The 21,045-nt window shown below is 51.2% G+C and overlaps 1 protein-coding gene and 1 long non-coding RNA gene across 5 annotated transcripts in view; one reads left to right on the forward strand and one right to left on the reverse strand.

Annotated features, from left to right (window-relative positions):
• ADARB2 (adenosine deaminase RNA specific B2 (inactive)) overlaps positions 1-21,045 on the reverse strand; it is a 429,400-nt gene that overhangs the window by 44,967 nt on the left and 363,388 nt on the right. For all 3 annotated transcript variants that reach the window (XM_011283586.4, XM_045060802.1, XM_045060803.1), the window contains exon 4: positions 14,720-14,834. In XM_011283586.4, the coding sequence (XP_011281888.2) occupies positions 14,720-14,834 (115 nt within the window). The remainder of the gene's footprint in view (positions 1-14,719; positions 14,835-21,045) is intronic.
• LOC109501266 lies at positions 13-20,567 on the forward strand. Of its 2 annotated transcripts, XR_006600204.1 has the most exons (4): positions 15-342; positions 761-899; positions 2,250-2,494; positions 15,480-20,567. It is a non-coding gene; the product is annotated as an uncharacterized LOC109501266 (long non-coding RNA). The 2 variants fall into 2 exon arrangements; XR_006600203.1 differs by lacking the exon at positions 15,480-20,567 and having other exon boundaries at positions 13-342; positions 2,250-3,714.

The raw sequence follows: 21,045 nt of genomic DNA on the forward strand, positions 1-21,045 counted from the left end.
GGGGGCGGGGCGGACGACGCACCCGCGCACGCTGACCCCGAGCTACCGTCCGCCCCAGCTCCCCGCGTGGGGCCGCCGCGACCGGGGCCTGCGGGGCGGGCGCGTGCCTGCGTCACATGCCCGGCGCCCCGGGCCCCGAGGCCCCGGTGACCATGGCATTTCAGGGCCGGGGACCTGGGGTGCGTGGTGGGGCCGCCCCCTCTCCGGCCCGGCGCAGAAGTGGGAGCCACCCCATCCCCCACCGGCGCGGCCTCGCTTCGCCGCCGCAGTTCAGGAGCCACGTGGAAGCCGCGGGACCTGAGGGCAAAGCGCGAGGCCGCGGTCACAGACGGCGTGCAAATGGTGAGTGTCCTGTTTGGGCGCCACCGGGCTGTTGTTCCTAAAGAGCCGCAGCACAGACAGGAACTCCGTGGCGGGGGGTGGGGGGTGGGGGGGAGTGTATGTGGAGCTCTGTCCCCCCCATCCCTGCGCGGGTGAGGGGCTGGCGGGGGTCCCAAGGGGCCCCGGCACCGTCTCCCCGCCCCTCCCTCCCCCGTCCCTGCGCAGGTGAGGGGCCTGCGGGGGCCTCCTGAGGCCGGGAGCGGATGGGTCATTCCCACAGTGGAGGCTCCTTGATTTAACCGTCTCAGGACAGTGCTCGTTCTGACCACAGTCCAAGGAAAAGGACATTCTCTGCAAGAACGGGGAACAAAACCAAAGAAACCTTAAGAACGAACCCCACACTCCCGTTTTAGAAGTGATGTGGGTCACCTGCATTTAGGGCGGCCCTGGAAGACCACAGGCCGAGTTTGTTGTCCTGACTGCACGGCCGGATCCCGCTCCCGATTCGCCCCCCACGCTCCCCGTCGGGCTGTTCCGGGGCCCTTTTTAAATAAACACTCGGAGTGGAGCTGAGGAAAGTGAGTGACCTTGTGAGTAAGGGGTGCTGGTACCCGCTGTCTGTGTCTCCTGTGGCTGTGCCCCGGGTGGAGGAGGCCCTTGCCCTGTGCCCCCTGCACCCCCGGCTCCCTGTACCCTCTGTACCCCCTGCACCCCCTGTGCCCCCTGCTCTCTCTGTACCCCCCACCCCGTTCCCCCTGCACCCCCAGTACCCCTGTGCCCCCTGCACACTCTATACCCCTGTGTCCCCGGCTGCTGAGATCTGTGAGTAATAAATGTTGTGACTTCCTCCCTTGTACTGAAGCTCTGCCTTCAGTCCAGACGGGCCTGGGGTGTCCACTCCCCCGTCGTGGGGGCTCGGAGGCGGGGGGAGCCAGCTGCTGGCCCCACGCACTTGGCTTGTGCCTCCCCTTCAGTGGGTCACACAGTGGGTATTCCTGGTTCAGTGAAGCTCGGCTGCTCAATGCACTGACCTAATAGGCTTATGGGTCCACGAATGTAGCCATATTTTCTCTTCATGTAGATGGTGAATTCCTTCAGGAGTCAGAATTGCCACAAAATATTTCAAGAAGGGTCTCCCGGAGAGTCTGTGTAATTGGATGGGTCACCTGCGACAATCCAGTCAGTTTTCCTGAGTTAGTAACAAATCTGATTTCCAGGTGCTGCATGGGAAGATGGTGTCAGGAAACCATAAGCCAGATGCACCTGTTAAGCAAAAAAAAGGACCCCACCTGCAGCTTGTGGGGTCCTGAATTCTGTGCTGCGTGTGGTCAGCAGATACCCGACAGGTTAGCAGATGGTGGTATTGCTCTGTTGAGTCCCTCAGAACTTAGTTCTGAAGCCCATATGACATCTGCCCGCGCCTGCCCCATAAGTGTGGGTCCTTTTTTTGAAATAAAACAGGAGAGGAAAAAAGAAGGAAAGATGTGGAGTGGGGGAGCACCACACATCCCCCTGTGGTCAGGAGGCTGGCCCTCTGTGTGTGCAGTGGGGGAGGAGGCCCTCCATGTGTGTGTGCAGTGGGGGAGGGGGCCAGGGAGCCCTCTGTGTGTTAAGGTGAGACTGCCTGATGGATGGATGGGATGCAGCAGTGTTTCTTTCTGCGTGCCCATCCATTCTACTCCTTCCTTCCTTCCTTCCTCCCTCCCTCCCTCCCTCCCTCCCTCCGTCTCCGTTTCTGTGGCCCCAGACTGCCCAGTGCCCTGGCCAGGCTGATCCTCGCTGGCCCCCTCCATGTGAGATGTGGCTTTGTGAACATCTCAGGAAACAATTGGATGCTCACTTCTTTTGTTCTGGTCACACAGTCAGCTGCGCTGCTCTGAGAAGAGGGAACATAGGATCCGATTAACCCCCTGTGGCTTCTTCCCCAGGACTGGCGAAATGTTTGAAAGCAGCCCCCAGATCAGCTGCTCCCATTCCACTGCCTGCAGCATCCTGGCACTCGCTTGGGGGACACCCGAGAGTCATCGATCAATAGGGCCTCGTCCCAGGGGATAAGGCCGGCCAGCTGCCAGGGAGCCGCATTCTAGCAAAGGTGGTTATCCGGTAGAGCCCGTTGTGGACGAGCCAGCTTGATGGAGAAATGGCTTTGCAGATCCCAGCTTAATTAAAGCAGGTATTTAGAGTAATGGAAAGTAACGTTTACAATGGTTTCCTTAGTTTTTCCACCTTCAGATGTCTGTGCACGTGCCCGATAGCTTAGCAACGGAGGACGGTTTGGGACTTGTCCCCATTTCTCTTGAGGGCCGGTCTGATTCTCCTCTCTTGATTCTGTGGAAGTTGGAGCTGTAGAAACAGAAACTGCTGTCCCTTCACCCTTCATTAATCCTCACTTCTCTGGACTCCAGGCTCTGCCTTATTCAGTGTAGTTATGTGCCCCTAGAGACACACTATTTGCTTCTTCACCTCCTGTGTGCCATTCCATGCCACATGCCACAGTCCTACTCTTCAAAGGGTTTATCATGAATTTGGGGAGATGATTCAGACACAGAAATGTCTACAATATAAGGTATTATGTGATAAATATCATGAAAATCTGCACACAGAATGTCATCGGGGGAGGGGAGGGGAGAGAACTCTGTGCTTGGGGTCTCTACAAGCCGGCCGGGGCCTGGGCTTCCCGGGAAGTGATTCATTGAGTTCTCTTGGAGGCTCTTAGAAGGCAATTATGGAAACAGAGAGGGTGAGGGAAGAAGCCAGGCAAAGAGAAGGTTTCACATGAGCCTAGTCTCCAGCTGATCTGACAGAAAACTCTGGAACTTGTAGGTGCCACAGAGGCCATGTGCTCTGGGACACAGGTGCTGAGCTGTGGCCCCTGTTGTGACTGTTACTCTGAAGGGCGACATGAGGCATGGTCATAGAAGACACAATCATACTGAGTTATACAGAACGAACAGAAGTGGTCAGAGGCCCCTGCCCGCAAAGCACCAAGCCCAGTTAGTTTTGTGGGAGAATTGTACCAAACTTTAAGTAGCAGACAATTTCAAGGCTATATAAAGTGTTCCAGAGCGTATGAAGACAAGGAAAGGCTTCAAATGATTTTTATCATGAAATGCCTGTTACTGATCTATCCACCTGACTGAGAACGTGCAGAAGGAAAACTCCAGGTAGCCTCGGTTATAGGTATTGAAAATTCTAACCGCCAAGCATTGGAGGAAAAGAGCAATACAAGTAAGTACTACAAGGGTGGTTTATTCCAGAAATGCAAAAATGGGTTCAGTTAAAATGCAATTCAAAAATACGATTATAATTACAGATACTGAAAAGGCATCTACAAAATCCAACAACTACTTTTGGTAAAAACTCAATAAAAAATAGGTGGATTTTTAAATGTGATTTTACATGTATGTATATGTATATGTACATATTACATAGGTATATACACATATGCGTCATAAAGATATACTCACACGTTATAGAGAGATGTGTATACAGACACAGATGTTATAGAGGTATATATGTTACATAGAGACATACATACACATGCACAATGTTATAGAGAGTTGGATGTAGACACAAATGCATGTTATAGAGAGATGTACACACATACACAGACATATGTAGGCAGAGGTATACACACAGGCACACACACACATATATAATATATAGAAAGAGGTGTAGACACACGTAGAGACAGGTATATTCACATACATGGTAGAGAGGGATATGCACATGCACCCTCCCCTAGCGTCATGCTTGCTGGGGAAACACTAGAGGGGTGTCCACTGAGCCCAGGAATACCGCAAGAATGCCCATGGTAACTTCCTTACTTAACATTTGCTGAAGTTATTAGCCAGCACAAGAAGAGAAGGAAATTGGAGATACAGTAATTGGAACGGAGAAGTAAGAGTATTGCTATTGAACGTGCTATGATTTATATGTGGAAGTCTCTGGAGAATCCAATTGGAATACAGCTAGAAATAGAAAGGGGATAGGGTGCAAGTTAATATACAGAAATCGATAGCTTTCATCTGTACACACAACAGCGGGTAAGAGACTGTAAGGGACAAACCGCTCTGTATACAGCAGCAAACAAGATAACAGGAATAAGTTTAACAAGAAATGATCAAGACGAATAACCAATAAAACATTACCCTTCCCCCTGCAAGACACCAACAAAGCGTGAACAAGTGGATGTCCCACATACTTAGGAAGATCTGACGTCATGAAGCCTCTCTAAAGTGATTGATGAGGTTAACATGGTTCCGACGGGAACAGCACTAGGGCTTTGTTTCTGACAAAGAAAATCGGGTTGAAAAGTATAGTTTTGTCCTGTCATTTATATTTGAGCCACGCAAGTTGATTCTGGTAGGAAACCCAGGAAATTCTGGGAAAGAACACCAACAGTAGCACACAAAGCTGGGAGATACCAAGCAGATTACAAGGACTCAGTAACAACTTGCTATGGTTCTGATGCATGAAGTCCCACAAGGGGAACAGAGCAGAGTCCAGAAATTGACCCAAAGTCATGCAGGAAGTTGGTGTAGGATACGGTGATAGCATCTCAAACCTCGGGGGCAAAGGGCCACTATTCCATTAGTGCTGTCTAGTAACTGAAGAGCCATCTGAGAAATAAAATTGTACCTTCACCTTATACCATGCATCAGGACCAATTCCAGGCAGATCAAAGGTTTAGGTGCAAAAAAATGAAGACCTACACATGGGTGTTTCCAGCAGTTTCATTCATAATCTCCCAAACTTGGAAGCAACCAAGATGTTCTCTGTTAGTAGGTGATGTGGTCTGCCCAGACAGTGGAACAGTGTTCGGGTGATGCGGCCCGTCCAGACAATAGAATAGTATTTGGCACTAAAAAGAAATGAGCTCTCAAATCATGAAGAGACATGGAGGAAACTGGCATGCTTATTACCAAGTGAAGGACGCCAACTTCCTTCCTAGGGCTCCACACTGTGTGACTGCAGCTACATGACGCTCCAGGAGAGGCGAAAGTATGAGACAGAAAAAGATCAGTGATTACAGGGCTGGGGGGAGTGTGGGGTGAAGAGACGGAACACATGGAAAGGGTTCTTAGGGCAGTGAGACTAGTCAGTGTGACACTCTAATGGTGGATCCATGTTGTTACACATTTGTCCAAACCCACAGAATGTACAACACCAAGAATGTAAACTGTGGCCTTTGGTTATTAAGAAAAAGAAGACGTGGGGGTGCGTGGCTCGTTCAGTCGGTAGAATGTGTGACTCTTGATCTGGAGGTCATGAGTTCAAGCCTCATGTTGGGTGTGAAGATTACTTAAAAATAAAAAAAATCTAAAAAGATGTCAATGTGCTAGAAGAAAACATGGGATAATCTCTTCACAAATCTGGCAGGTGAAAGACCTTTTAATTATAATTAAAAGTCTCAAAGTAGTAAAAATTGCTAAATTCAAATGCATAAAATAATTCTCAACAGAAAAACATCCTAAAGTCAGTAAAAAGACAATTAAAAACGGGAAAAATACAATTTGTGTCACAAATAATTTGTATCTAATATATAAAGAACTTTTAGAAAAAAAAATCCCAAAAGAATAATGTGAAAGGCTCTATAAAAACATTTCACAGAAAGTAAATAAAAAGTGTTTCTAAATATGTGGAAAAACAGTCTCACTGATTTAAAGAGTATGACGTTCAAAATACAATGAGACGCAATTTTTCACCCATCAGGTTGGTCAACATCTAAAGGTTTATTAATGTACAGTTGGAAAGGCTGTGGGGTAGCCTCTGCCCTTATGAGCAGGGGCAGGAATATTTATGGATAGAGTGCATTTGAATGACAAACTCACAAATGCATGTACCCTTTGACTCAGCAGTTCTGTTTCTGGCAATTTACGTGACCCGTTCATAAGCCATGTGTGAAAACGATGTGGGCACACAGCCATGTGGCACAGTGATGTTTGTAACAGCACACCTTCTCAGGGCCCGTGTCCAGCAGCAGGGAAAATAAACCGTTGCGTGAAAAAAGCAAGTGGCAGGGCAATGATGTAACAGCTGCACCTCTTGAGGGGGCGCCTGGGTGGCGCAGTAGGTTAAGCGTCCGACTTCAGCCAGGTCACGATCTCGCGGTCTGTGAGTTCGAGCCCCGCGTCAGGCTCTGGGCTGATGGCTCAAGGCCTGGAGCCTGCTTCCGATTCTGTGTCTCCCTCTCTCTCTGCCCCTCCCCCGTTCATGCTCTCTCTCTCTCTCTCTCTCTCTCTCTCTCTCTCTCTCTCTCTCGCTCTCTCTCTCTCTGTCCCAAAAATAAATAAAAGTTGAAAAAAAAAAATTAAAAACAAAAAACTCTGGGAGGGTGTTGGTCACGGTCTGGGACTCTACCTGATGTACAAGGTGGCAGGTCAGCCCGTTACTGCCTGAGGGATGCTGGCTCAAGACATGAGATTCCTGGCTCAGAGACTAAGGGTATCACTGCAGCCCAGCACAGCAGTTGGCTCCTATTTGCTGTGGTGCCCTGGCCCCCACCTCGTGGGCATGTGCCGGGTCCCAGAGGACACTGCAGCTGGGCAGCTGGGGACACTGAGCTCTGGAAGGTCTCTGTCATGGTGATTCAGTGTGGTTCACTATGAGTGGAAGCAGGCACACCAGCACTCTGTCCCAGAGGAAGACAGTCGAGAAAAGTTCCAGGACTGGAGTGAATGTCTCTCCCTGGCTGGCCTCTTGCGTCGCTCTGGTCAGTTCCGGGAGAACTGGACTGTCTGCTCACTAGCTGATGCGGTCACCTCTCCCCACTAGGAAGCCGGTACCGGGTCGTGGGAAGGTGACTGGGCTGGCTTGCTCTCTGGCTGGCCTCCATCTGATGCACTGAACTTCTAAGTCGGTGGGCTTCTCCCCAGTGCACCCTGGCCCCGGCGCGCCAACTTCAGGCAATCGTTTGGAATGTACTTTTATTTATTTAACTGGGAAGGAGCGGTTCTTAGCCCATTCAAACCTTGAATGGAATTTTCACAACACAACCTCTGATTTTGGAGGGAAATGATTACATTTCTGAGAATAAAGGTAAATATACCAACCAGCATCCAAGAAACGAATATCAAAACTATGGATTTATCCCACATGCAGACTGCCCAGGGTTGCGGTGTAGAAATGAGTTCTGACTCCCTGTTTCCTAGCGCTGCACCCACTGAGTGTCATGACCCAGGCATTAGAGTTTCTATGATCTCCTGTGGAGACAGCGGCCAGCCTTGATGTAGGGCCCGGCCATTGGGAAGTGTCTCCCAGCAGGAGCCACCCGGCACCCTGCAGTGTCTGCCTCAGACAGCCAAGCGCTTGCCCTTTCGCCTCTGTCCTCGCTTGGTCAGACCCTGATTATCTCTTTTCCTTCGAATCAGTTCCTTCCTATTGTCAGTCTCTGTTTCTGTCCTTTAAATTTCCTTTAGTTAGTTTGAAATCAGGTGCATTTAAAAATGTTGGCTCAGGCACCTCTTGTGTGGGAGGGCCATGGGTAAGACCGAAGGAAACGTTTTCACTTTTGACGGAGACTTTTCTCCCATCAGCGTCTCGGTTTACAGCCATCCCACAGGGCTGTATTCTCTAAACATTGCAGATGCGTGGACTTTAGGAGGAAATTTCGTAAGCTGTGTGAACAAGCTTTGTGCACTGCCCTGGGGATGGCAGTGCCGGGTGGGGACATAAAGCCACAGGATGTGACCCGCACCGGGACTCAAGCTTTGGAGTCTGGTGACCCTGTTTCTGCTACTGACCTCAGACTTGGGTCACAGGAGCTTGTCCGCTGTCTCCTGTGGCAAATGGGGACAAAACTAGTGCTGTCAAGGTTTTGAGGATGAAAGGGAATCGTATAAAGTTGTGACAGGGGCCGTTGAATCCCAAAGAAATGCTGTGATTTCTAGCCTTTAGTGTCACAGGTATTGGTTCCTCTGATCTGCAGCCAGACTAGTGACATCCGCTGGTAGAAGTCATTAAAGCCACATGTTCTTTTATGACTTATATTGACTATGAAACATGTTCTTTGTATGAGGAGAAGACTCTTGGAGCAGATGATAAACAGAGTGTGTTCAAGGACCCCTTAAAAATCAACCTGACCACACCTCTCCTGGGCTGTAGGCGAATGGCTGCTGCATTATAATCCCACAGGTTCCAATCATTCATTCTTCACAAAAACATTATAGTTTAAGAGACTAGAATAAAGTCGAGGTTAGTTTAAATGCCTTGAAGTAAAACAGGGTGTGGTTTTCTTCCACCGGTGAACTCTTTGGGGGCAGTTACCTGCCAGGTCGTGATGTCATGATGAGGAAAATGCCGAAGTGTTTGAACAGCTTTGACGGGGGGCGCCCGGTCTTGAGAGAGAGTTCAGAACTGCCGCCTTCCTCCCCGTCTGTGTCTCCTTGTGCGCGTCTGGCGAGAAGCGAGGACTCAGGTGTCTGGTGTGGGGTTAGCCAAGGTCGGCCGCTGCCCCTCTGCAGGTGGCTTCTCCGGGGGGGGGGGGGCCCACTGCGAGCTTCTCTGGAGACAGGCTGGGCCTGTGGCGACTTGGGTGAGTGAGGGCTCTTCTCTTCTCTCCATTTTAGGGAGGGGCGTTCAGCGTAAACATGTCAGCAGTCGTGCTACACAAGGCTCAGCAGTAAAATACACCCTGCGTTTTGTGGTTTAGACCTCACCGTCTACACCACAGCCTGAAAATCATTGCCGCACATGCTCCTTACTGTACAAGATGGGGCCGCATGCATGGTGACGTGCCTGGACACCAGGACCTTCCTCCCTGCCGCCTGCCTCTGCACCTATCAGCAGGGTCTGGGACCAGCCCCCTGAGGCCTTTGGGGCACCGGGTGCCACGGGAGGATCGGGGCAAAGACAGCCTTACCTGGTGGCTGGCTCCGTACCCCGCCAGAGCATGGCGCGACATCCCAGAAGCAGATTTCTTCACCCCACGTGGTCATTTTAGGTTCAGAGCAACACGCTCTGAAACACAGTGGAACACGTGTTCCATGTTGTTGCTTGGGACTTTGAGATTGTCCCAGGAAGACGGGCCGGCCTGCTCAGCCCACACGGTTCTGACGTGCTGAACGGAGCTGTTCTGGGCTGTTTTCACGAAGTTTGACCTCACCGTTTTCTTCCCTGTCCCGTTTTCAAGGAGTTGTGCATTTTTTTCTGGGGAGTCCTAAATCCCAGGCATTTGTGAGCAGTTATAGCTGAACGTCAGCTGAAACCAGACAGATGTTTGTCAAAGCTGTAGCTTCCGGGTGTGTTGTGCAGGGTGGGCCAGTGGAAGGCGAGCTGGAGCCTGAACTTGGGAGAGTACACACCAGGAAAGTCTTTCTTCTGGTTGTTTATTTAACAAGCTTAGAAGTAAGTCATTTTCAGGCGAAGATCGAGCATCTCAGCACGACGCCTCGTGCTCAGTCTAAAGGGACCCCCACATCTTGCCGAGACTCGGGAGAGGCACCTAGCCTCTTGGTCTCCTTGTCTGTGTTTCTTAAAAGCCGTAATTAAGATTCCTGCCTTTCCCACTTCTCAGGGTTGTAGCAATTAACTTGATTAGTGTGTGCAAAAGTGCTATCAAAATTATAAATTTGCATATCAAATGAAAATCATCATTACTAAAGGCCCCTTCAAGAATCTCTTTCTCATGGAAACACCCGACTTGCTTCACAAAGGAGAAGCCGGAACTGTTGCTTGACAACTTGGCTAAACGGTCAGTGTCCAGGTTTCCGGTTCAGGAGGTCAGAGTGAGTGACATGTTGCTTCTCCTCCCGTGGGATCCACCGAAGGAAAGGATTCTGGGGGGTGTGTGGCGGCATGGAGGGGCAGGATGACATCCCAGCACCGCATGGAGGAGCCGTCACAAGGGAGCAATGGCCTGCGGGGTGGGCTCAGAGAAAGCAGGCACCGACCAGCAGGCCCCAAGGGCAGGTTCACTGGGTGACTTTCAATTTAAGGGGCCTTGTCTGGTCCCGACCCACCTGGGTCAAGGAGGCTTCCCATGGGGGGGAGCCCCCACCTTCCGCTGTATCCCCGGAAAGGGATACAATTCTAGAGGAAATCAGAGCTGCACTGGTGATAGTTGAGCTAGTATTTTTCTCATGAATGTGAATATTCAGACAAAAGCCAAAAAGAGACAGAGACAGACAGTAAACAAAGCTCCATCACAGAGGAGGCCCAGGCCTCAGCTGCTGAGTCTCCCCAGGGACCTGTGGGGAGCATCACCTCAATAAAACCGGAGAAGGGAGGAACCTGAGGTGATGAGTGATGAAGATTGCAGAGATTGAGAAGCAACGGACAGGGGTGCCTGGGTGGCTCAGTCAGTTGAGCATCCGACTTCAGCTCAGGTCGTGATCTCACCGTTTGTGAGTTCCAGCCCCACGTTGGGTTCTGTGCTGACAGCTCAGAGCCTGGAGCCTGCTTTGGATTCTGTGTCTCCCTCTTTCTCTGCTCCTCCCCTGCTTGTACTCTGTCTTTCTCTGTCTCTCAAAAATAAATTTTAAAATGTTAAAAAAAAATTTAAGAAGCGACGGGCAGTTGAAGAGGGTCAGGGAAGTTTCAGAAATGCCCAAGAACAGAGGAAAAGGGTAGACGACATCAGGAAGTAAGACCGAGGGTTCAGTCAGAATACTGAATGTTTGACAAAAAGTGTGTAAAGGAAGGAATTTATCAACAGAATGATAGAAGGAAACAGTGCAGAAACAGAACAGCTTAAATAAATCAGGGTGGGTGCATGGCTCCCACATGCACACATTCTTGTGAAATTAGAAAACATTCAGTTTATTTATTTGTTTTTAAAGTTTATTTTTATTTATTTTGAGAGAGAACGAGCAGGGGTAGGGGCAGAGAGAGAAGGAGAAAGGGAGAGACAGAGAATCCCAAGCAGGCTCCTCACTGTCTGCGCAGAGCCCAAGCCAAGGCTTGAACTCACAAACCGTGAGATCATGACCTGAGCTAAAATCAAGAGTTGGAGGTTTAACCGAATGAGCCCCCCCCCCCCCCCCGATGCCCCTAAAACATTCAGTTTAAGAAAGGACCCTTTCCCTTCCTTGGGTGGGGTGGGGGCTATCCGGCAAAGATGTCAGCCGGATGTTTCTAGTTAGAAACATTAGTAAGCGATAATAGAAAAATTCCCTCCAGATGTGCAGGGAAAATAGTTTTCTGTGTGGAATTCTCCCTAAGCAAAGCTATTCCAGTAATATGAAAGGCACAGTCAGGACACTGCCTGGCGAGCGAGCCTGCTGGTTTCTGTTCCCCACGCATTTTAAAGGGTGTTTCTTGAGGCTGCACCTGTCAGGGAGAAGGGAGGAGAAAGAGGTGTCGTGTGTGTTGGGGGCACAGTCACAGCTGGGGGAGGGTGTGGACCTGTCCACAGACACAGGGGCTTGCAGGCACTTCCTTCTTTTCAGCGAAATAGAAGAAAGTTGAGCGTTCTGCAAAACACACATACTACCTCAGAAGGTCTTTAAGGAAGTCTAGCTACAGATTTGGGCCGACCCTAAATGTGACATGGCTTTGAGTGGTGGCAGAAGGAGAATCTGTAAGACTGGATGATACTGCTCTCAGGACACGGTCTGGTGACAGCACAGCAACCCTAGGTCAGCCTGTGCTTGGCGCTGGGACCCTACAGCATCCTGACCGCGTGGAGGCCAAGTGCTGGTTTCCAACTTCAGATGACTGGACAGAGTAGGGAAGACTTCAGTACGGCGGAGAGTACAAGTACAGTATCGTTATACGACAATACAGATATACACGTACAGTGATACAAGGCCACTTGCAAGGCAGAGCACGAAGTAAAGATAAATCATCTCCGCTTGTAGGACAAGAAATAAAAGCATATTATCTAAAACTACAAATATTACAAATATCATGAAAACTAAAAAAAGTGTCCGATTGTAATGGTGCAGATCAGTATTACTCAGAATTGAAACAGTGAACACGGAACCGATAGTGTTGAGAGTTGCGAGGACACAAATAGACCATGAGTGACGGCTTCCCTGAGGGGCTGGCAGGAGAGCGCCGTGTCTCGACCCGAGCTCTCTTCTGGAGTTTTGACCAGTGACTGCATCATTTAGATAAAAGTAAAAGCTATTCTATTCACAGGTGTATGTTTCTGCAATCAGATTTCTCCTGATGACCACACAAGGGCAAGCACGTTGCAGGGGCTGAGTCTCGCCCACCTAGAAGTGGACGGGCCTCTGAGTCCCGTTTTCCTGCAGAATCCTGCATTTTTACAACTTTGTACACAGATGGGAACTCGAGCCGGAACAACCTTCCCTCTTGGAGCTTCCTAGGCATTAGCTTAAATACCTGTACTAGGACTGGGGTCAAGTGTCACATCAGCTTTAAGTCAATGATTAAAGAAAATACTTGTCAGTAATTCTGCACACATCTCCCTAATGTCTTGTTAATCAACATGTTTATTAAATCTTCTCTTTGTAACAGGAAAGTAAATTTCAGCAATTTATTCTTCAACGTTTAAAGTTACTAATTAGTGAAACTTCACCTTGTACAGTTGCGCTTAATAGAATAAATTTTGTTCACGCAGATAAATTGTCAGCACAGAAAACGGTGTATTCACTGACCACTTTTACATGCCATTTTCCCACGAATCTTTGCAAAGTATTACTCCCCTTCCTTCCTTCCTCCTCCCCTCCCTCCCTCCTTCCTTCCTCGCCTCCTTTCTCCCCTCCCTCTTCCTCCCCTCCCTCCTTCCTTCCCTCCTTCCTTCCCACTCCCTTCCTTTTTTCCCTTCCTCTTTACTTCCTCCCCTCCCTCTTCCCTCCTTCCCTCCTTCCTTCCCTCCCTCCTTCCCTCCTTCCCCCCCTTCTTCCTTCCTTCCCTTCTTCCTTCCTTCCCTTCTTCCTTCCTTCCCTTCTTCCTTCCTTCTTTATCTTCTTCCCTCCCTCCCTCCCTCCTTCCTTCTTTTTTCCCTCTAAGTTGCAGAGAGGCTGATTGACCTATAGTCATGGCTAGTTGAAGGTGGGGCTGGGATTCAAACCGAAGCGACTGTTCTTGGACTCTAGCACCCCTCATGGTTTCCTAGATTATGTCCTAAAGTGGGGGCTCTTCTTTCCTAGCACCCCCTTAGTGTGCAGAATGGTGCCGGGCATGTAGAGGCATCTGGGCTGCTGGCTGGCTGGAGAAAAGAATGGCCGTGTCCAGCAGGAATGATCTCGATGGAGGTGGAGTCCTAGCCCTCAACTTAGAATATCGCATTTTCTACAAGGAGGCAGATGTTTGTGCAAGTACAAGAGGGGGCGGGTGTCGGTGACTAGGGCCGAATGGAGGCACTGGGCACCGTGGTATCGTTGGCAAAACTGAATTGCCTTGGCCTCAGCACGTTGTCCTCCTGCAGTAGTTGTTACCTTTCAAAGCATTTAGTATGCCTCATCCTACTCACCAAATAACAGCAGGTGGTGGGGGGGGGTGGGGGTGGCACTTTTATTTCCATGTTACTAAGATGCCCTGGATGGAAAGGACATGGGATCCTGAGTGGCTTTGCCGCTCCTCCGGCATCCTCACACTGGGCCCCCCGGGGCTGGGATGATAGGAAAATGATGCCGACTATCTGGTTTTAATGGATTTTTAACCTAAATCTGTTTCGTCATCAGATAGATAGTCTTTGTGTAGACACGCAAAGTCTCTGTGTGAAACCTAGCCCAAGGTCTGTTATTTCTGCCATAATCATTTTGAGCGGGTCGCTACCAACTCGTGCCGAGCTGTGGAGCCAGAAACAGTAGGATTCAAACAACCAGCCGGTTAGTTACTATTCATAGGCTAGTAATGAGACGTTTTCACTAAAACCGATTGCTGAAAATCAGCCATCGCCTCTCCTGCCCTGGCCGTCCCAGGCCGCGACCTTCTCTGCGGTCTGGAAGTTCCCCTCCCGTCCTGCCGCTCGTGTGGGGCGGGTGCCACGTCTGCGATCCATTTGGCAGGAAGGAGAGCACCCCATGTCCTGTGCTGGGGTTGGCACCCGGCGGGGACTCAGACTCCCTGTGCAGAGGAGACGCAGGCACCCGAGGGCAGCCTCCTCACCCACCCGCCCGCGGCACCGGTCGGCGGCTGGGCCTGACCTTGGCTTCCAGTGCTAGCAACACCAACGTGCCCGGCGTTCTCCACTGCGGCTTGGGAGCCTAATGGGAAACACAGGCCAGGTCCTCACGTGGCCCTTCTTGGCGGGACCCGAGGCGCGTGGGCAGAGCTGGCTCTGAGGTGGTGGGCTTTACGGCCACTGGTGGCACGGCTCTGCTGACCATCTATTCTGGTCACAGAGCTCCCTGGGTCCTATTCCTGTTTCTCTTGTTGGCGTCTTCGTGTGGAAGAGGGATTTGTCTTGCTCCCAAGATCAGGCAAACACTAAATCTCCTCTCCTTGCAGGTGAGGTTCCCACGGGGAAAACAAGAGGTGTTACCTGTGGTCATGACGATCCCTGCCAGTGCTTTGTGGCGGGCGTGCGCGGACGCCAGGCCCACGGTCAGCTCGCGGAACTTCTGTGTGACCAGCTGGGACACGGAGTCTGCGAATTCCTGAAAGACACAAGCACCAGGGCCTCTTTGACGGCTGAGCGCGGGCGGTGGCCTGGCCTCCCTCCTCCTCCAAGCCACGTCCCCATGTGCGGTGTCCAGATGACACCATGCCCACTATCCTACGACCCCATGGCCTGGGGAAAGAACCAGATATTACACTGAACCGGTGGCAGACCACGGTTGTGGGGGAGGACCCCAAGCCTGGCCCCGAGTCTGGGCAGAGCCTGCCCGTGGGAGGCCACAGACACTCCCACCCTCCCCTGCCCCTTGGAGGGGCCAGCCTGGGGCTGTCCTTCTGGGATTCTCATTTCACAGAACCCTGAGTGGAGCTGTGGGCTTGCACAAACCACACACTTGGTTCCCTGTCTTCGGGGTTGTAGAACCAGTTTCTAAGTACCCCACGATCTCAGGTGCCTCCTGGCTGAGCTGCTCCCTGCTAACCCGCAGTCTGCCTTCACATTTCTGCACACGTGCGCATGCACACATGCATGCGCACACGAGCACTCACAGAGACACATTCACAGTGCATACCCACACACGTGCATATGCACAGCTGTGCACAAATACATTCGGACAGCGCGTGCGCACACACACACGCACACACACACTGAGTCGACATAACCCCACGTGTTGAAATTTTCCTAGTGTGACCAGCGTCCCTACTGAAGCCGCTCATCTGCAGTGACAAGGCCAGCGTGGTCCACGGATGTGGTTTTCTCGTCACCCTTCTCCCTCCGACATGGCCCCACGGTGGCCGTGTCGCTTCTCTGCTGCAGGAGGCAGGCTGGGATGCAGAGCCCTTCACGGCACTGGAGGCAGAGATGTGGTGTGAGTCACGAGGGCCCGTTTTATAAGGTAATCCTCTTTGTTTTGAGCTGACGGTGTTTCCATGAGGATTCAATGCACTCACGTGTCTGAAATACTGAGTGTGCTGCCGTGGGCTTCCTAAGTGTTCTTCGTTCATCACCATCGTTGTTACTAATGATCATTTCCCTGGTGGCTGCAGACACTGGTGGCATCTTCCTGTAGCCACGTCCAGCATCCACTTACCTGCGAGGTGGGCAAGTGGCTCGTTTCTGTGACGGGACGGACATTCATTTCCCGCCAGGCGTCTGCACGTTGTGCTGCAGACAGGAACAGGTCTTGGCAAAGGTGCGAAAGATAGAGACCGAGTTAAAAAAAACGCATTTACGGTCAGTGAAATGTGTTGATACAGAAACAGGCCTGCCTCTCGGATGCTGGAAACGTGCAGCGACAACACTGAGGCTTTGGTGGCCGCTTGTCCAGTGCCGCTGGGGGCTCGGCGCCTTTCCCTGTGCTGCTGTGGCTGCTGCCGAAGCCTGGAGTGGCGGGTGCCATACAGGTGTGACGGTTCAGGCCTGGCAGGTGGCGTGGGGCCTGCTGGGAGTGGGGCGTGTGTGCTGGGGGGTCTTCCCTGGCTTGGCCCCAGAGGCAGCGAGGCTGCTGGGTGAGGTGCCTCACCTCCACTGGGCACTGTGGAGTCAGTCATGGGCAAGACGATTCCTGGAGACCGTCCTGTCCTGTGTGACCCGAAGATGGAGGTACAGAGAGAGTGGGTACGTGTCCCAGGCGCACTGGGTGTGGGTGTCCTGGGGCAGCCAGAACTGGAGACCACAAACGGGGTGGTTCAGAACAGCAGAAATCTGTTCCCGCCTGGCTCTGGAGACAGTAGTCTGAGGTCAAGGTGTCGAGGGCATTCTCCCTCCTGAGGCTCCAGGGAGGGTCCTTCCCGCCTCCTCCAGCTTCCGGGAGGGGGCTCCACGTATCCCTGGGCTTGTGGCCACGTCCTTCCTGTCTCTGCTTCCATCATCATGTGGCTTCTGTTCTGCGTCTGCCTCTCCTTCTCTGTCTCTTACAAGATGCCTGTCACTGGGTTTAGGGCTACTCTCATCCAGGATGAGCTCATCTCGGTTCCTTCAGTTCACATCTGCATAGACCCAGGCACGGGCTCCGGGGCAGGTTACGGGCATGCCTTTTTGGGGCCACATTCAGACCATTTCTCCGTGTCATGACTCTTCCCCTCTCGTGCTGTAACTGAGAGGGCAGCAGTTTTTCACAGATTGTGAGTTTGGGTAATTTCTGCACGTCTTGGATGAGCCTGACTTCTTAATTTGTGTGGGAAGATTAATTGCATCATCAGGCTTTGCCAGGCACCCAGACCATGACCTGGGCAGTCGTAACTGCTGTTTCTTGAGCAGCTACAGGTGCGGACACGGGGCTGGTAGGGTTCATGGTGCCTTGGCCCCACCTCCGAGGGCAGGGTTTATCCTTTCCCCTGACACATACTTAGGTCCCACCTCTGGAGGCTAGTGGGGAGGGGAGCTCAGAGCTCTGACTGATGGGACACAAACAGGGAGCTGGGCTCCGTGGGAACAGGGGTCTGAGGGCTCTGTGGGGCGTCCGAGAGGCCCGCTCTTGGGCAAGAGCCTTTGGGCACTGTTCCCGCAGGACCAGCAGGAAGACGCAGCCTCGGTGCCACCTGCCTCTCAGGGAGGAGGGGCTCTCGCCTGGCCATGGAGAATGAGGCTCCTGTCTAGGCACAGGGGGCCAGAAAGGCATCACTGGAGCTGACCGCCAAGATGGACCTTGAGGAACCAGTGGGCCTAAGGCCTTACCTTTTGCCTTTGTCAGGTCACAGGAGGACGTGGTCTTCCTTCCTCCGGCTCCTCAGCATGCTGGCCGTTGGGGGAGAGTTGAGATGCTGTTCTGTGGGGGGACCTAACTGCTGGGGTGCGCCCTGCCTGCTGGGCACCATGGCACCTGCAGGTGGCTGTCCGTGCAGTCTCTCTCTGGGATGGGCTTCCTGGGGCTTCATGTGCTGCCTTCTTCTGGCTTCCCCAGGGTTTTAAGAGGCTCAAGGGCAGACTGCCTGTCTTTTACTTCTCTAAAAACGTTTAAAAAATTGAAGTATGGCGAAGCTACCGTGTTATATTCAATATTAGTTTCAGGTGTGCAACATAAGGATGAGATAACTCTGTTCAGCACTCAGTGCTCGTGATGATATGAAGGAGACTCTCAGTCTCCTTTACCTATCACCCCCGCCCCCCCACGACTTCCCCTCTGGTGACCATCAATGAGTAAGGTCATACAGTGTTTTTCTTTGACTGATTTTTCTTAGAGTATATTCTAGTTCCATCTACGTTGTTGCAAATGGCAAGATTTCATTCATTTTTATGGCTGAGTAATATTTCATTGTGTATATACACCACCTCTTCTTTATCTGGTCATCAAACTACGGACACTTGTTTGCTTTCCATATCTTGGTGGTTGTTGATAGTGCTGCCATCGACACTGGGGTGTGTATCTTGTGAATTAGTGTTTTTATTTTCTTTGGGTAAATACTAGTGGAATTATCACATTAGCTTTTTGAGGCACCTCCACATTGTTTTCCAGAGCAGCTGCACCAGTTTGCATTCCCACCAGCAGTGCAAGAGGGTTCCCGTTTCTCCACATCCTCGCCAACATCTGCTTGTTCAGTTGTTAAATTATAGCCACTCTGACCGGTGTGAGGTGGTATCTCCTGGTGGTTTTGATTTGTATTTTCCTGATGATGAGTGATGTTGAGCATCTTTTCGTGTGTCTGTTGGCCATCTGGATGTCTTCTTTGGAAAAATGTTTATTCAGGTCATCTGCCCATGTTTAATTGGATTGTTTGGGGTGGTTTTTGGTGTTGAGTTGTAGAAGTTCTTTACAAATTTTGGATATTAACCCCTTGTTGGATGCGTCATTTGTGAGTGTCTTATCCTGCTCAGTAGGTTGCCTCGTCATTTTATTGAGGGTTTCCTTGTCCAGTAAGTTTTCAAGGTGCTGAGATCTGATTCCCATGCCTTGTATGCTCTGAGGTGGGATTCCAGCGGACCTCTGATTGCCCTTTCTCCTTCCCTTGAAAGTGAAGTTTCTGAATGTCCGCGAAGCCATAGACCATCAGCCCAGGAGGTGTCTCGTTGTTCTGTGCGCCTGATGGGCCCTGTGAGGCTCCCAGAAAAGGACGTCCCAAACCACTGCCTGAGCCTGGGTGCCGGCGGATGGTTCCTCTCAGGACCACTTCTCAGTGTGTGCACAGACAGCGAGCTGGAGTCTCCTCTTGTATGGACGCTGACCCTGGTGTGGGGCCCACCCTCACGACCTCATCTGACTCTGATCATTGCCTTAGAGGCTTTGCTCCAAATACAGCCACCTGGGGGTGGGGGTTTCAACCTGGGGATTTGGGGACACAAACATCCAGCCCACAGATGCGTGAAATGTGGCGCGGCGAGTGACCTTTCTGGCAACAGTGTCATGTGTTGCTCTGGCTGCTGACGTTTGTGCGGGACCCCTCCTGTCTCTGACTGTCTAGCTCCCCCATCCTTCCTTTCTTGTCCCCTGGCTGGGTACCCAACCTTGCTGGAGACTCTTGAGGGTGGAGCTACCACGGAGGAGTCGGGGACCCAGCTGCCCACCCACTGGCACCCGGGTGGTTTCTCGGCTACTCAGGCACTGCTTTTGAGGATGTAGGCTGCAGCAAGAGCGTTATTTACTCCAGCATAAGAATGAGAAGAGTTTATTATGAAACAGCAGGTAAAGCCTGACAAATTAAGGGAAACAAATAGTGCACAGAGCGCCGCCTGCACAGCTGATGCTCCAGGCATCGTAGATCTGGGTGAGCTGACCTCTAACCCTGGTGCCCTCTAGGGAGTGTTCGGGCTCCAGGGCCCCGACAGCACGGGTCAGCAGCTCTGCACAGTTCTGTTGCCAGTGACGTGCACAGGTGGAAAGACAAACATAGCAGGACACAGGACAGACGGAGCCATGGCCGGTGGTAAGGACAGGCTGCTGGGGCAGCCACGAAGCAGTTCTGAGGGGTGCACACGTGCTCCCTCTGCCCCCGGCCTTGGCCGCCCCCTCCCCTCTGACCTGGGCACTCCCTGTTGGGACCTGGTTTTTTAAAAAACATCTCCTCTGCTACAATCTTTTGCCTTATTTTTGCATTTTCAGAGGTCCTTGGCATTTATGTGAAGGACATTTCTCCATGAACATTTTATAAAGGTAAACGTAAAAAGAAAGGCCGAGATGTGTCTGACCCTCCTCACTTCGGGTGGTGGCAACCTAACTAAAGCACAGGGGAGGGTTTAGTGAACTGTTGAAAATTTACCTCTGCTACGTAACTGATGCTATTTCCCAAGACTGCCCATAAATCCTTGCTTGTGGTTTTGCCAGGGAGATGGAATATTTATGAACTGAACTATGTCCCTCGGTTTTCCTGGTTGTAAAAGTGGACAGGAAAGAAATCAGCACAGAAAGCATCGGTTGCGGGGACTCGAGTCGTCTCTGTACAGACCTGTGGGGTCTTTGAGAAGTTAAACGTGTGTGGGCTTCGGAAAAGCCCAGAGAAACCCTCCCTGGGGTGTCTCTGCCCTGCCTCCGCATCTTCCTGGAGGAAGCCTCCCCTCTCTGCGACCCCCCATCTCCTTCAATGCGGGCTATTTTAGGCGATTGGTTTTTAATTAAGTCGCACACATGATTACGGCTGTGGGTAGGTTTTCGTAGTTGCTTTTGTGTATGTAAATGATGCTGTGGTTGATTATGTGGGGCTACAAGCTAGATGGAAACTCAGAATTCACGTTGGGAGGTATGTCCTTACTGTCTAATTTAACACTAGGGATTATTTATGTTTTAATTTTTTTTTCAACATTTATTTATTTTTGGGACAGAGAGAGACAGAGCATGAACGGGGGAGGGGCAGAGAGAGAGGGAGACACAGAATCGGAAACAGGCTCCAGGCTCTGAGCCATCAGCCCAGAGCCCGACGCGGGGCTCGAACTCACAGACCGCGAGATCGTGACCTGGCTGAAGTCGGACGCTTAACTGACTGCGCCACCCAGGCGCCCCGGGATTATTTATGTTTTAATCACTTGGGATTTAATGTATACAGTCAACTTTGGTTACCACAAACCCAACTAATCAGATCACAAAATAATTCGATTTTCTTCTCCACCTGGCACTTGGTTTATAGTAGAAGCAGCCAGAGTGCTTGCAAATAGCTCATGTCACTGATTATTTTTGTAGATTCAAATTCCAGCGTATGCCTGTGGGCCACTCGGACTTCATCCCATCCCTGTGGGACGGGTGAGTGCATGGGAACTAATAGCACGCTGTTGAACTTACAGAGTATTCAGTGCATGGGTCAGGCTGTATTGTAGCATTTCTTTCT

This window comes from Felis catus, chromosome B4 (assembly GCF_018350175.1).
Source record: "Felis catus isolate Fca126 chromosome B4, F.catus_Fca126_mat1.0, whole genome shotgun sequence".
Lineage (NCBI taxonomy): Eukaryota > Metazoa > Chordata > Mammalia > Carnivora > Felidae > Felis > Felis catus.